At 40.3% G+C, this 17,025-nt stretch overlaps 1 protein-coding gene across 1 annotated transcript in view; it reads right to left on the bottom strand.

Annotated features, from left to right (window-relative positions):
• The window catches only part of LOC134651469 (uncharacterized), a 33,591-nt gene that overhangs the window by 12,693 nt on the left and 3,873 nt on the right, over positions 1-17,025 (bottom strand). The window contains exons 2-11 of the mRNA XM_063506581.1: positions 13,000-13,151; positions 12,619-12,846; positions 11,428-11,636; positions 8,393-8,519; positions 6,335-6,511; positions 5,171-5,403; positions 3,355-3,901; positions 2,602-2,792; positions 1,638-1,758; positions 537-717 (exon numbers count right to left, since the gene is read on the bottom strand). Of these exons, the coding sequence (XP_063362651.1) occupies positions 537-717; positions 1,638-1,758; positions 2,602-2,792; positions 3,355-3,901; positions 5,171-5,403; positions 6,335-6,511; positions 8,393-8,519; positions 11,428-11,636; positions 12,619-12,846; positions 13,000-13,137 (2,152 nt within the window). The 5' untranslated portion in view covers positions 13,138-13,151. The remainder of the gene's footprint in view (positions 1-536; positions 718-1,637; positions 1,759-2,601; positions 2,793-3,354; positions 3,902-5,170; positions 5,404-6,334; positions 6,512-8,392; positions 8,520-11,427; positions 11,637-12,618; positions 12,847-12,999; positions 13,152-17,025) is intronic.

The following is a 17,025-nucleotide window of genomic DNA, read 5'->3' as shown; positions in this document are numbered from 1 at the left end:
GCGTGTTCTTGGCGGTGAATGTGATAAGTAAAGAATTAAATAGTTTACATACATTTTTGCACGGCTAAGAAGTTTTTCCGTTTAAAACGCATTTTTAGTCTCTTACAAATGGGTCTTAACAGAGTTTGGTTGGAGTTTCATACATTTTTGCATAGTTAAAAAGTTTTCCCGCTTAAAAGAATTAAGAGTTAGGAGTTTGTTGCCGGTCCCACATTGGCATACCCTCCTTCAATTGAGGGGGGGGTTTATATCTTCTCGGGGCAGAGGTGTACGGTTGGAGCCGGTGTAGCTTTATTTGACAATCATAAGCGCATTGTAATTATGCCTACTTGAATAAACTATCTTTTATCTTTATCTTTAAAACGAGTGTTTTGCGTGGTACCTTAAAAATTGTCTTAACCTGGTTTTGCCGTACATTTTTTAAGTGTTTGCTCGAATAAGAAGTGTTCCCACAACGCGTTTACGGCCTTTTCTGATTTTAACTTCGCCCCAAATCACTAAAAGAGAAATCCATGGCGTATACATTTGATAATTACCTTCTTCGACGATAGTATCTGTGTCGGGCTGCACGTCGTCGACGTACCACACGGTGAGACCGCCGTCGAAGGCGAGCGCGGCCACGACTGGCGGGTTCACGGGGCACGCGCCGACCCACTTGACGGGCGACCCGTGCCCGGGCAGATCTTTGGCCAGGTTGTTGGTCGATATGTTGAACATCTGCGGAAATATACAGAGTTAGGATCGGTTGCACCCACAGACAATCCAACCTCTAGACATAGCATAGTCGCGCTACCCCCTCTGCCACAGATACGGTAGCGTTACTCCATCTTCGAGTCAATCCCGTGCCGTGATTGGTCCGTGTCTTTGAACGGACCAATCACGGCACGGGATTCGCTCACGTCGTCCCCCCGCACCCCCGTATTTTTGGCAGCATCGGTTTCATGAAAGAATTGGCCTAAGTTCAGTCTAGAGGTTGGATTGTCAGTGGTTGCACCAAACTGTTTGTCATCGCTAAAGAGTTCGCTAAATTTTATTGTATGGAAAGTTTCATAGGAAACCGCCGCCGCGCGCCGGGTGACATTGATCAGTCTGTCAAGTGCGGATGGTGCAACTGGCTCTTACTTTTGACCCACAGAAAGGAAGCGGGAAAATTAAATTCCTTTCAATCCGGCGTGCAAACAGAACTAGGAAAGCTGAAGGCCTGACTTCGGGTCAAAAAGTTAATGAGATTAGTTGGCACTGTCTGCAGTTATTCATCGTCGTACTAATACTGGCGTTACCTCTGCTTTTTGCCACGACTCATTTACAGGGCCAAAGTCCTCTGAGCAACCTAATCCAGAATTTGAGGCAGCCAACTTATTTGGCGACTGCTGACCTTGTAAAACGGAGAAACTAGTCCTTATTGAGATTAGTCCGGTTTCCTTCACCAAAATTTCGAAAAGTTCATAGATACGAATTTCGATAGGGAAGTAACTCGCTTTACCGCTACGCTACCAAAAATTAATTGTGAGAAAGTACTTACTGATTCTCGTTTAAAAAATATACCCTATAGTACATACACTTATAATCAAAGAAGCTGTAAACCATTTAATTATCATGATGATATACTTAAGAAACAATAGTAGTTAGAATCTCACCTTTATAGAGCCAGATAGAGTGCCTACTAGAACGTAGTCACCGAGAAAACCGACGCATCTTATGTTCTCCTCCTTAAGGTCTATTGTTGAATGTTTGATCTCCTCTACGTTTTGTTCGTGCCTAAAAACAAGATAAGTTAAAATCGATTAAATACTATATTATGTACTTATACTGATCGCTATAGGCATGTACAGTCGGCAATAAAATTATTACAGGCAAAGTGGACAAATATATCGCGAAAAATCCTATAATAGCAAGGGTGGTAATAGCATATTTCACGACTTATGCTGTCATTATTTATTTGGTGTTGACAGTACCAAAGTTTATTTAACCCTTAATTCGAAACCTAAAAAAATACTGGACATAAACTTAAACCCTCTTTTATATTTGACCCAATTACCATTAACGCTTCGTATGTACAAGAACTGATCAGTGCGAACGAATTTAAACCTATTGTATTCAAATTCTTCCTCGCGTTGTCCCGGCATTTTGGCCACGGCTCATGGGAGCCTGGGGTCCGCTTGGCAACTAATCCCAGTAATTGGCGTGGGCACTAGTTTTTACGAAAGCGACTGCCATCTGACCTTCCAACCCAGAGGGTAAACTAGGCCCGTATTGGGATTAGTCCGGTTTCCTCACGATGTTTTCCTTCACCGAAAAGCGACTGGTAAATATCAAATGATATTTCGTACACAAGTTCCGAAAAACTCATTGGTACGAGCCGGGGTTCGAACCCGCGACCTCCGGATCGCAAGTCGCACGCTCTTACCGCTAGGCCACCAGCGCTTCTTAACCTATTGTATTCAACAATGGATTTAAATTCGTGCGCACTGATCAGTGCTTAGACATACGTAGGGTTAATTCTCTTTTTATTATATTAGAGCCTGTATTGTGCCAAGGAATCTTAAACCTTATTGTGCCGATTTAAGGGTTAAAGTATTTATAAAATTTATAAATACTTACAGAAACTCAAAATAAAGCTCATTTTTAGCAGTATTCTCTTGTGCAACTGCCGCCGCCTTACTATACAGTATGCCTTTAGACTCGTGTTGTAATATGCTCTGCGCTAGGTCTGTGCACGGGTACCGGTATAGGTCTATGCCGTGCGTGCCTAGGAACATCTTCAAGGCTAGCAGCAAGTCTTTATCTAGGTCCTGAAATTATAATAATAGTTTAATACACACAAGGGTTGTTAAAACTGGTCACATTATACACCGTGGGCTCGAATAACTCGAAAGATTTTAACCACACATTTCTGAGGCCAAAAGAAGGAAAAAATGTCGTACGAGTTTATGTCAATTTCGCGAAAAAAAAAGTTTTTGTTTTTTTTTTAAATGTATTTTTTAGCAAAAAAATATTTTTTATTAATAAAACTGCCACTTAAAATGTATTTATATGTACTTTTTTTTTCATAAATCCTAGTTTTTGCAAAGTGTTGCTTGTCATTTTGTGACATCTATTAATAAGCACATTAGACTATGCCCCATAGTGGCAACATCGCCATCAAAAAAGGCGTTGTACACTAAGTTATGATAAAGATGTTTTTTTTAAACAGTCAAAACTCAGAAACTAGGCAAATTCTAGAAAAGTTGATAGGAAATTTTAGTCTTTAAATATGATCAGGAATACACTGTTAAAATCTTTCGGGTTATTCCAGCCCACGGTGTATAGAATTTTCCTAAGTGTTCATTTTAGATAGTAAAATAATAAACTTACATCTTCGACAATCAATTCCTCATACTTCTGCAAATCCAATATAACATCACCCGGTCCCGTCAACTTCACCTTATTACCCAAAAACTTCAGATCCAAGAACAGCTTATGAAACAAACTCCACTTATTATTAGAATTCTTAGTGTTATATATGTGATAACCGATATAGTAGGCTATATAACCGTCATCGACTATATCTAGCGGTGTAGTATTTATGTTATCATAGTGGTATCTCTTTAGGAATTCTGCGTGAGTTTTCTTCATTTCATCCTCGCTTAGCGACGATCTTAAACAGTTCATGATCAAGTCATGTATTTCGTAAACGTATATTCTCTCGTCGTAGTTATAATCTTCCATGATGAGGCATTTTCTACGGAGTTGTTTCATGATAGTTTCGACTTCTGTGTCGTTTTTGTCCCATAAGCGACCGATGACTTTGGCGGTGACTTTAGCGTTGTCGGGGAGTATGGCCAGCTTTTTGAAGAGCGGCAGTGTGGCGGAGTCGAGCGCGTTTATGCAGACTTTGATCGGGTTGTCGTGCCGCGGTAAACTGAAACAATGAAGAAACATTGAAAAAAGTTACTATATGTTTAATCTGTCAGCTCCCACGGCTCATATATGAGCCAGAACGCTTATGGTGACGTCATATCGTGGGATTCGACAGGTTAATGATAGGTACCGGGGTGAAAAGGGACAAAATTTAATATGTGAATAAGAATAAGAATATGAAACCATTTATTGCAACACAAAAAGCATACAACCTGTATACTACAAAACATAAAGGGATTTAAAAAAATAATAATAATTGTGCGGCAAAAGGAACGGGCTCAGCATACGCTGCGTCAGTCATTTCATTACAAATTGCCTGCGCAGCGCTGATTTTCGCTGATGTGATTTATAGTCCGTCGATTCGGAACTGGCCCCGAATGGCTTATCCTTTGTCTATTGTTAAGTGAAACCGCACGTGCCGCTACCTGCTAAAAAAGGGTAAGCCGGCACTCAGTAACCATAGTTCATGGGTGGTCCCTGCCACACAAGATATGGCAAATTATTTTTCCATTTGTTAATTTGGAACCTTATTGCAATCAGTATAGAGTGGTAATTCAATAACCGGTAAAAACGGCCTATTTTTTTAGGCAGGTAGAAGCACGTGCGGTTTCACATAACAATAGACAACGGATAACCCGTTCGGGGCCAGTTCCGAACATGTTCCGAATCGACAGACTGTATCTGACAATTTCTTAGAAAATACCCACACCAACGATTGAAAATAACATAGTTTTTTATGAGACAATTTGTATGGGTAGCTATTATAAAAATCACAGGTAAATCACGTTTTAAACTTTACCCCTATTCACCCCGGTTGACGGTAGCCTTTACGATTTTAACATAAGATTTAATTTTGTGTGTAATGTTTGAATTTCCGACAAGTCCACATACTCCATGTCGAGGCAGTAAGTGTCTATATGTCTATCCTTATCTAACACCGTACAGATGATGAGAGGGAGGGAGAATGTGCGAATGTTTAAGAGAGAGGAGAGAGCTCCAAGGGCATAGCCTGATACTGATAATATTAACCATTTGGACGCCAATGACCGATATATCCGCACCGTAGGTTCAACGCCAAAGACCGATTAATCGATCACAGACCACAGAGCAACATCGACCTACGTGCATATACATAAAGTTCAACTTCAGTTTTGACACTTCAATGCTTTAAAAAAATAAAAAAATAAAAAATAAAAATAAAATATCTTTATTTCGGAAAATTAAAAATTGTGTTTGACACGGCGTGGAAAAGGTTAAGTGATATACTTACAATAAAAACTCCTTCTTCTGCAACTTGTTTACGTAATAAGTCCATCTACTATTGTCATGGTTCAGGCTCTGTCTATTTTCTGACAATATGGCGCCCAACAGCGCGATATAGAATGGGTTGCCTTTGCAGATGTCGTGTAGTTTCTTGGCTTGACGCGGCAACATGCTAACGTCTACGTCGAGACACGAGGCGAAAAGCTCTAGAGATTCCTTTTCTTCGAAATTGTTTCCTATCTGTAAGAGTAGACAAGTTTTAATATCAAGCCATGAACATTTTTTATAATTCGGAATTTTACCAAACTCCCAGGGGTCTTTTGCCAGTCGAAAATCGACCTTTACTTTTTACATTTAAAATTGAATTCTTTTTCTCGTTGCTGATCCGATCGAAAGCGATGGGTATAGACAGCCAAGCGGGCACACATAGTCTTGTTATGATATCTACATGAAAGAAATCTGTAATCCAATTATGTATAGTTTTTTAACTTTCGTAAGTTAAGAGTGTGTGTCTGTTGTTATACCACTGTTGCGTAGCAAAAACTAAAAACTCTATTGCATGTTACAAAAACGGTATATGCTGTAACATGTGTATCCACGTAAATATTATAAAAAGTGTACAACAAACAACACTTCTTCATCAAACATCGATGAACATTATGTATAGATTTAGAAGTTGTCAGTTATTCGTGTGGACGATGTAAGCAAATCACTACATAGTATAAAACAAAGTCGCTTCCCGCTGTCTGTCTGTCCCTATGTATCCTTAGATCTTTAAAACTACGCAACGGATTTTGATTCGGTTTTTTTAATAGATCAAAAAAATTCAAAATTCAAAATTCGTTTATTTTTAACCAGTTTTTGCCTAATTCGCTCTTTCATACAAAGGTTATAATGGTAAAAATATGTTTTACAATATTAAAATTATAACTAAATATTTAAAGTAGGGGGAGTTTCTTACATAGCTAAAATACTGTTTACATTTCAGATAAAAGGGGTAAAGATCTATTTAGATAGAATAGTAAGTGTGTGTGTGTGTGTGTTATTGATGTGTATGGTTGTAATGTATGGTTGAAATGAGCCATGCGGATCTCAGATAGATAGAGTGATTCAAGAGGAAGGTTTACGTATAATTTGCTAACCCGTGCGAAGCTAGTACTATAATATGTACCTTAATGATCTGCGCTTGGAAATTATCCACAACATCCGTGTCCCTGGTAGTGATGAGTATCTTGCACCCGATATCGAACGCCTCCAAATATCTCTTCTCGCTAACTTCATCTAACACTAGGAGGGAATCTTTTAGGACGTTCTCGGCGAATTGTGCTTTGAGTCTGTCTCGCAGTTCCTGAAAGTAGTTACAAGGTTAGATTTATACAGAGTGCTTCCTGTAACAGGAGCAATAAATTGAACTGTAGGCTGTACTCCTCAAACTGACCAACATTTGTTCAGCAACTTTTGAAAATAACTCAGGTTTTGATTTTAATTACACTTTAAAGTTTATTCTAAGACGCAATGTACTGCAAATTTTATTATGTTTATAGCGTGATAAGCAACGTCAAACACACTGATGTCAGCGTACATTGAAGGCAATATTTATTTTGTATGAAAAAGAGGAAGTCTAAAGGATTCATAATTTTTAAAAGTTGCTGAACAAATGTTGGTCAGTTTGAGGAGTACAGCCTACAGTTTAATTTATTGCTCCTGTTACAGGAAGCACCCTGTATTTTACGGGACAGACAAATGAGTTAGATATTATTAAAAATGCTTAGTAATTTATTAGGTTTTGGTGCCTAATCATAACAATAGGGAGTATTACTGCAATGTTTTGCCGCCAGAGTGCAGTACTAGCGACATAAGTATACCTTAAAGTAACTTATACATACTGTACTGTACTGTTTTTTGACAAGTTTTCACAGACAATCAAGTATGACATTGATACATCAAGGCGGTTTGTTTACAAAGGGCCTACCGGGAACCGCGAATTCGAAACTCAGCTATCTGCCTCATTATCGCTCAAATATGCAAGAGTGATAAAGAGGTTAGATAACAAAATTTCGACTCTCTCGTTTGCGGTAAACCCTTAGATTGTAACTTATTGTGGGAGTGGCGACACCTACGCAGAGTTTCGCGTCATATTCCCTATTCTGGAAAACTTTTCTTGAATTCCCTTATTTTCAAGACATGGTCAAATAGTGAACGACTGACCGTACCTATATCTGATTTACGAGTACGCGCGTGGCAGCTACTTTAATAACCAGGCCAAATCTGTAATGTCGGCTGTACACACCAGGGATGTTGCGGATGCCGATTTTTCGACATCCGCGGATGCGGATGCGGATTTTTAAAGGCTCACATCCGCGGATGCGGATGCGGATGTCAAGATAGTACCATAAAAAACGTCAAATATTACATTTTAGTAATTTTTATTTCGAAAAACCGGCCAAGTGCGAGTCGGAGTCGCGTTCCAGGGGTTCCGTAAATTAAGTCCCACTCACGCTTGACTGCTCATTTCTAATAGGTTTTTTTGGTTAATGACTAAATTACCTAGCAGTCTAGCACTTACGCCGATGCTAAGACGTTCCTGTACCGACCTGTTCCACATCCGCATCCGCATTAAATCCGCATCGATTTTATGCGGATGCGGATGCGGATGTTGAAAATAATGCGGAAGTTCCGCGGTTGCGGATACGGATGCGGATATTCGCAACATCCCTGGTACACACTCTTCGAGAGCCTCTCGCTGAGAGTCTCGGCACCGCTCCGACAAGGAAGAGCAAGACGAGAAAAGAGCTGCATGTACACACTCGTTCTCGGCCTTATGGGTACATCCCGCATAAGAAATACCGCTCGGCATCTCTCTCTCTTCTTCGCGTTGTCCCGGCATTTTGCCACGGCTCATGGGAGCCTGGGGTCCGCTTGGCAACTAATCCCAGTAATTGGCGTGGGCACTAGTTTTACGAAAGCGACTGCCATCTGACCTTCCAACCCAGAGGGTAAACTAGGCCCGTATTGGGATTAGTCCGGTTTCCTCACGATGTTTTTCCTTCACCGAAAAGCGACTGGTAAATATCAAATGATATTTCGTACATAAGTTCCGAAAAACTCATTGGTACGAGCCGGGGTTCGAACCCGCGACCTCCGGATTGCAAGTCGCACGCTCTTACCGCTAGGCCACCAGCGCTTCAGCGCAATACCGCTCGGCATATTCGCTGAAAATCTGCCCTACCTGCCAGGTCCACTCGTAGCTGGATAGCGATTGGCTGTCCGCGTTGGATCCGATGCTGGACATGGAAATGGACGAATTCATGTACGAGTTATGGACGTACATGGACGATGACGCTTTGCGGTATAATCTGAAACAGATAATACAATACAATGCAAATACTTTTTATCGTACACCTCAATAAAAGAAAACAGAAACACATGCAGAGGTAAACAACAGGTGGTCTTATCGCTAAAAAGCGATCTCTTCCAAAGACTCTCTGAATGAGAATTATATTAGTTTATATAAATATGTAACGATAGGTGAGTTTTTTCTTTGAAAGAAATAAAAAGTGGTCAGTGTGACAGTCAGAGATGGACGATTAATATATGCATATTTTTCATTCACAGGCAATCTACAATCTACATATACGATTATAAAAAGAATAACATAGTATTCAAAAATATTAAAATACCTGGTAAGCACACATCATTATCTATAATACCCTCATAAGGCCCTCTGCCTTACAAATGAAAAATCCAAAATTTGCTACTGCAATTTGAACCTTTACTGCACAGACAACCTCTAGACATAGCATAGTCGCGCTACCCCCTCTGCCACACATACAGTAGCGTTACTCCATCTTCGAGTCAATCCCGTGCCGTGATTGGTCCGTGCACGGGATTCGTTCACGTCGTCCCCCCGCACCCCCTTATTTTTGGCAGCATCGGTTTCATGAAAGAATTGGCCTAAGCTCAGTCTAGAGGTTGGATTGTCAGTGCTATACTGTAAGAAATAGAGTTGATTTTGCTTTGTATAAAAATTTTACGAAACTAAACTAAATGCAACTCTGTTCCAATTGGATATGATTTAAATTTAATCAAACTGAATAAGTACTATAGGTAGGACCTTGGGCCTTACGAAGATATGAGCATGATAACACTAATAAACAGGCATCGGAGTTTTTGTCGCATGGTAAGACTAATAGCAAGCTATGGAGTCGACATTTGCCATAAATGTAAACTCTTATTCATACTCATGATTAATTTTATTTAATATGAGAACAGATTACTAAATAGTTACTACGTATATGAGTTTAATTCATTAAACCTCATTTGTTGCAATAGAGCCGAAAGTGAATGGAACTGTCACCTAAGAAAATAACCTTCCGCAATTAAAAAAGTTATGGATTAATTCTATCACTACTGTCATTGATTAGTTGTTTACTTGAAAGATATTTTACGTTTCAACATGTGTCCGTCTATACTTTCATACTTATTTAAACGAGAAATTGGAAAGATTAATCAGATGTGCGATTTGGTCGAATCAATTTTATCAGCGGTCAGTACCTACTTAACATTAGGTCTTTCGCAGCGATGTAGTTTGTATAGTTGTATGTTAAAATAGTTGAAGTTATGAATTCATAATGTAATAGAAAAATATTTTTTTTATATAATTTGACTAAGATAATATACACCGCTCTAAAGGCATTTTAAGATAAATTAAATAAATGAGTATGAGTATGAATAAGAGTTTACATTTATGGCAAATGTCGACTCCATAGCTTGCTATTAGTCTTACCATGCGACAAAAACTCCGATGCCTACTAATAAACTCACTTGTTCTGCAAACTGAGGATGTCATCTTCAGTCTTACAGTTGCCGAAGTTGAGCCAGAACACGGCGCCGTTGAACGTGGTGTTGATCAGGTCGGGGTTATACTGAAGGGCGCCAATGGATACAGAAGTCCGGACCGTGGCATGCCATGGGGAGCCAAGATCTTAACTAATGAAAACTCACTTGTTTTGTAAACTTAGTATATCATCTTCAGTCTTGCAGTTGCCGAAGTTGAGCCAGAACACGGCGCCGTTGAACGTGGTCTTGATGAGGTCGGGGTTATACTGAAGGGCGCCATTGGATACAGAATTCCGGACGGTTGCATGCCATGGAGAGCCAAGATCTTAACTAATGAAAACTCACTTGTTTTGTAAACTTAGGATATCATCTTCAGTCTTGCAGTTGCCGAAGTTGAGCCAGAACACGGCGCCGTTGAACGTGGTGTTGATCAGGTCGGGGTTATACTGAAGGGCGCCAATGGATACAGAAACCCGGACGGTTGCATGCCATGGAGAGCCAAGATCTTAACTAATGAAAACTCACTTGTTTTGTAAACTTAGGATATCATCTTCAGTCTTGCAGTTGCCGAAGTTGAGCCAGAACACGGCGCCGTTGAACGTGGTGTTGATCAGGTCGGGGTTATACTGAAGGGCGCCAATGGATACAGAAGTCCGGACGGTTGCATGCCATGGAGAGCCAAGATCTTAACTAATGAAAACTCACTTGTTTTGTAAACTTAGGATATCATCTTCAGTCTTGCAGTTGCCGAAGTTGAGCCAGAACACGGCGCCGTTAAACGTGGTGTTGATCAGGTCGGGGTTATACTGAAGGGCGCCAATGGATACAGAAGTCCGGACGGTTGCATGCCATGGAGAGCCAAGATCTTAACTAATGAAAACTCACTTGTTTTGTAAACTTAGGATATCATCTTCAGTCTTGCAGTTGCCGAAGTTGAGCCAGAACACGGCGCCGTTGAACGTGGTGTTGATGAGGTCGGGGTTATACTGAAGGGCGCCATTGGATACAGAAGTCCGGACGGTTGCATGCCATGGAGAGCCAAGATCTTAACTAATGAAAACTCACTTGTTTTGTAAACTTAGGATATCATCTTCAGTCTTGCAGTTGCCGAAGTTGAGCCAGAACACGGCGCCGTTGAACGTGGTGTTGATGAGGTCGGGGTTATACTGAAGGGCGCCATTGGATACAGAAGTCCGGACGGTTGCATGCCATGGAGAGCCAAGATCTTAACTAATGAAAACTCACTTGTTTTGTAAACTTAGGATATCATCTTCAGTCTTGCAGTTGCCGAAGTTGAGCCAGAACACGGCGCCGTTGAACGTGGTATTGATGAGGTCGGGGTTATACTGAAGGGCGCCATTGGATACAGAAGTCCGGACGGTTGCATGCCATGGAGAGCCAAGATCTTAACTAATGAAAACTCACTTGTTTTGTAAACTTAGGATGTCATCTTCAGTCTTGCAGTTGCCGAAGTTGAGCCAGAACACGGCGCCGTTGAACGTGGTGTTGATGAGGTCGGGGTTGTACCGAAGGGCGCCGATGGCTACGGAGGTCTTTCCGGAGCCCGGCATGCCGTGGAGAGCCAGGATCTTGTGGCGCGAGAGACTTCGGAGCTTGGTAACCACTTCATTTTCCTATAACCAAATGTTCTGTTAGAAATCTGTGGAAATGGAAATAAATAAATATTATAGGACATACCCGTCCTACAATATTTATTTATTTCGTCCCACAGTAAGCCAAGGCTTGTGTTGTAGGTACTCAGACAACGATATATATAATATACAAATACATAAATACATATAAAACACCCAAGACTCGGGAACAAATATCTGTGCTCATCACACAAATAAATGCCCTTACCGGGATTCGAACCCAGGACCGCGGCTTCACAGGCAGAGTCACTACCCACTATGCCAGACCGGTCTTCTGCACCAAATAACTGCGAAAGCGGAGTTCTTATTACTTTTTATTACTAAGGAAGTTTATTTGCGAGACAACATGGCTACCGCAATAATTACAACAGTTTTCTTCAGAGCTGTACTATCCGCAATTCAAACTGACAACTGGGGTCGTAAAACTTCTCATTGATACTTGCACCAGACTTGCAAAGATAAGATCCCTAAGAACAAATGTTACGAGTTAAGAAACAGCAACCCTCTACACATACCTAATGATCTGGCTCAGGCAACCTTGGCACATCGCCTTTACTAAGGTTGTCCTCAAAAGTGGCATTAACCATTGGTTCATGGAAGTTTCTTCCATAGCTTGTTATAGTCCTTAAACAGGCTGTCTACGATGGCTTGGTAAGAAGCGTTGTTGCCATTCTCGAGGAGCGTGTCGAATTGATAGTAAAAAACTGAATTAAGTAAGAGACTTACCACAGCAACCCTTTGGACATAATGATCCGGCAACCTCGGCACATCGCCCTTAGTGAGGCTGTCCTCAAAACTGGCGTTGACCATTGGTTCATTTAAGTCTAGCTGGAGTTTTTCCCACAGCCAGTTGTGGTCCTTAAACACGCTGTCTACGAAGGCTTGGTAAGCAGGCAGCGTTGTTGCCATTCTGGAGGAGCGTGTCGAATTGATAGTGAAAAACTGAATTAACTAAGAGACTTACCACAGCAACCCTTTGGACATAATGATCCGGCAACCTCGGCACATCGCCTTTGCTAAGGCTGTCTTCAAAACTGGCGTTAACCATTGGTTCATTCAGGTCGAGCTGAAGTTTCTCCCACAGCCAGTTGTGGTCCTTAAATAGGCTGTCTACGAAGGCTTGGTAGGCAGCGTTGTTCCCATTCTGGAGGAGCGTGTCGATTAGGTAGCGGGTGCGGTCGACGCGGTTTGTCTGAAAATAAGAATACATTTATACTGATGTCATGCCATCATGTCTTAGGATTGCGAGTAAGGTCGTGCTGGTACAACTTGATGGATCCCTAACCAGACCCTGGCGTTCTTCAGAACGTCGCTCCTAGTGGAAAGACTGTTGGTGTAAGCTTACCAAGTTGGATATGTGCTCGATGTCCTCGTTGGAGATGGCGTTCTCCTGGTACAGCTTGTCTATAATGTAGGTGACATCCAGGTCTCTGACGATGTCGTGCTGGTGCAGCTGCAGCAGGGAGCGGTTTCTTTTGTCCATGGTGTTAGAGGCATCTGGAACCAATCCATATCTACGAGTATGTAACGTCAGTGGTATTTCACTCGAGAAGATTAGATGGCGCTTTTCTACATATATTCCATATCAGGGATGTTGCGGATGCAGATTTTTTGACATCCGCGGAAGCGGATGCGGATATTTAAAGGCTCACATCCGCGGATGCGGATGCGGATGTCAAGATTAGGTACTTCTAGAAAACGTCAAATATTACATTTTTAGTATTTTTATTTAAGAGACAGAAGGTGGATAGTCCTTCACTTTGTACGGAAACCATATACAGTCAATAACTACTACAGTAGGTATAACTAGGTACTCATTTCATATATCAAGAAACTGTGGCGCAATGTACAGTACGCTAAACTGTGGAATGAACTGTCGCCTACGGTATTTCCGGACCGATACGACCTTCAAAGTTCAAACCTTTAAGTAAAGAGCGTACACCCATCTTAAAGGCCGGCAACTCACTTATAACCCTTCTGGTGTTGCGGGTGTCCATGGGCGGCGGTAATCGCTTACCATCAGGTTATCCGTCTGCTCGTTTGCCTCCTATATCATAAAAAAATTACCTAAAGCTACTTTTTCTGATTATTTTATTACCTAGCAAGGCCTAGTAACCGATTATTTTATCACGAAACAAATCAGGTTGACTGTACTTTTGTTTCAACAGGCAACTAATACTCATCGAGACAATTCTAACAGACCGTAGCACAATTAGGTTGTGCTGTTTTATCACAGAGTTCCTATCGCCAACTCCTGTGTCCAATTGTCCATCATCAGATCAGCTCGATGGTACCATAATATTGCATTGTCACCCAACTTACATGATGTACCTATGCGAAGTTTCTGCTCAATCGAATAATGGAAAGTGGGTCGAATTTAGCTACAAACAATGCAAGTTTCGTAAATAAAAGCTTGTAAAAATACCACATAATTTACTTTTCACCGTAAACAAGTGCAAACCTGTTTATCAAATCAACTCACTGATTCCAATCAGCGATTATAAACTTACGCTTTCTTAAGCCAAACAAGATACTGATCACAAAAACTAACAAAAACAAACAAAAATTATAAAATGCTACGTAAACACTTCTTCAAGGACCAAAGTGCAGAATTGATCGCAGTCAAATTCTATCGAAGCCGATGCTTTGTTTTAAAAACAACTATTTACTTTTATTCAAATTCTTTTTCCTCGAAGACAATAGCGCTAGCTGAAGCAGTCGAGGCTGCGATCGGCGGCCGCGATCGCGATGATTCATCGAATGTACCGGTGCAACCCAATCAGCGGTCGGTCAAAAACTGTCCCTACTACTGACTGGCCATGCGTTATCCCCCCACCACTTCATTCAAGTTCAAGGAAGATTAGGTAGTCATTATTATTGTCATTAATTGCAACGCAAAGCATTTTTTTGCAGCGCTTTACTTCGGAAATGTGAACTTTGAGACGCAGGAGGCCAATTCGAACGTACATTCTGATATCAAAATGTTGTCAATTTGATACCATTCGCGCGTGCATTTCGCTTATACTTGTCCGTACATGTATTGGCGCGAGAGGGACGCACGCGCGAATGATAACTAAATGGTATCATTTAGATATCAAAATGTACGTTTGAATTGGTTTCCATGGTGCATATTGTACGGGTATCTTAAAAGTAATTTGAAATTGAAATTTGTATTTGAAAGTCAAAGCTTAAAGTGTTTAAACTACTAATTTAGATTATATTGAAGCCAAGAGCTAATAAAGTACCTACCTTATCATAACTTTATTTCATAGGTATTTCTTTTTTGCGGTTATAGCTGTTATGGTCAATAGAAACGTCCATGTCCAGACACTCTATATAATGTTTAACTGTAAGTACGTACATATCATATCTAACCGATTTTAACCTATTATGGTTGACGAGTTACTATGCAATCTGTCTCTATGAAAAGAAAAAAATACCTATGCTGTTTATTTTATTATACACAACATTGCCTACAATACTGTGATTGTGACGTCACATTCGCCTTAATACATAGCTAGGTACCTACTAAGTTTGTAACGATGCCGAGTAATTTTTTAAACACATACGTATTATTAAGTTTCAATCATTAGCCCAGACTACCCAGCTTAGATTAGTATAGAGTTTTAGTCTCTAGAGCTTAAAGAAATAGTAGGGTCCGCAAAATAGTCTTCTTTCATTGCGGTTAATGTCATTTCATTGCTAGTATCAACAGATAAAAATAAATGGTTTAAAGAAGCCCTTAATGCATAATTAAAATTACCTTGTCGGGATAATTCACGCTGCTATCAAAATTTTTATTTTCGTAATTATTCTCTCTACACTTCAATTGACAAACAGAATACTTCTTCACAACTTATCACACACTACCGATCACAATGTCATCCAAATTTGAACTACCAATTTATCACTCCAAAACGCGTAAATTTACACACAAAACTACAGAGAATTAAATTACGAGAACCAATGATGTATTTCAATACTCAATTGTACACAAAATGAGCCTCCAAATGCCTCATTTTTCTTGCGACCTTGTTTGAGACGCCGCCTACATACTAAAATACACTAATACCTAATATTGTCTGTACTATAAGCTATTTCCCAGTATATATAGCACTCAAGACCAGTAATAATCGTAAGTAATCTTAAACCAAGTGAACGCTGGTTCTACCAAGGCGCCATACTTAGTATAGAGCAATCAATAGGTAGGTACACAATTTGAATGATTTGGCACTACGGCAGATCATTGCCAAGGCCGGCTCGGATGCAGTGACGTAAGAACCTTGTCGTATTCATCGTGGACCTATTTATAATGAGGAGTGAATAACCTGTTAACAGTGACAGAGTTGCTAAGTGATAACCTGATAACATTTTCGTTTGTAAAAAATAAATAATATGAGAGTACATGACATCACGCTAATAGATTGATTTTTGCACAAGATAAAATGTTGTAGAGAAAGGTTAAAAGAAGTTAAGAGTATGTTGGTAGTTGGTTATTTACTACAAAGGAAGATGGATTGACAAATCGAAAGGGAGGGCCCTATTACATTGAAAAGCAAAACTTTCTTCCATAAAACTTGGAATAATCAGATCATCCTTGATCATGTCATGGAAGACGAAGACTGATATTACGAGTTAATGACAGCGAAATATGTATGTCAGGACCGTTGCAAGTGGAAATTTGTAATCACTAATTGACCCTCTTCAAGACAGACGTGATAACACGACTTGCGTAATTAAATCAAAGGATTGCCGAGTTAACCAAGATAGTGTGACGTCATAAGTTTCTAATTTATATAATTTGTTCAAACGTGGAGACCTGGAGACATCAGTGGCGGCAGCCAGTGATGTTTTAAACTAAGTCCTTCCAATGTCACACTGTCAACAATCAAATCAAATTAAATATAATATCAAAACATGTATCCCTGCTATTTTAGCGCTCTCTCTCTCTCTCTCTCTCTCTCTCTCTCTCTCTCTCTCTCTCTCTCTCTCTCTCTCTCTCTTGCAATTTAAAGATCGCTAAATAACTATACCCATGTTTAATTTAGAATAAGTACCAACATTTTCATTAAACTCGCACTAATATTCTCTAATTGCACGCGAACTCGTCCTCGACGTTACAATTCCAAACAAATAAAGTACCATCGCCCTTACTTTGTTAACCGACAGTTCGTAAACCTTATTCCAAAAGACATAAGGTCCACCGATGATGGACAGTTAAGAGTGTTGCTATTTGTACCTACGTAACAACTAATTATAATGACCTAAATATTTCTTTGCACCGGGAGATCTGGCGTGCAGCCAATTTTTACGAACACAAACGTAGAAAAACATAAACACTTGAGGGCCTACCGCGAACCACGTTCGACGT

This window comes from Cydia amplana, chromosome 10 (assembly GCF_948474715.1).
Source record: "Cydia amplana chromosome 10, ilCydAmpl1.1, whole genome shotgun sequence".
NCBI lineage: Eukaryota > Metazoa > Arthropoda > Insecta > Lepidoptera > Tortricidae > Cydia > Cydia amplana.
This window is presented reverse-complemented; position numbering and strand designations above follow the sequence as displayed.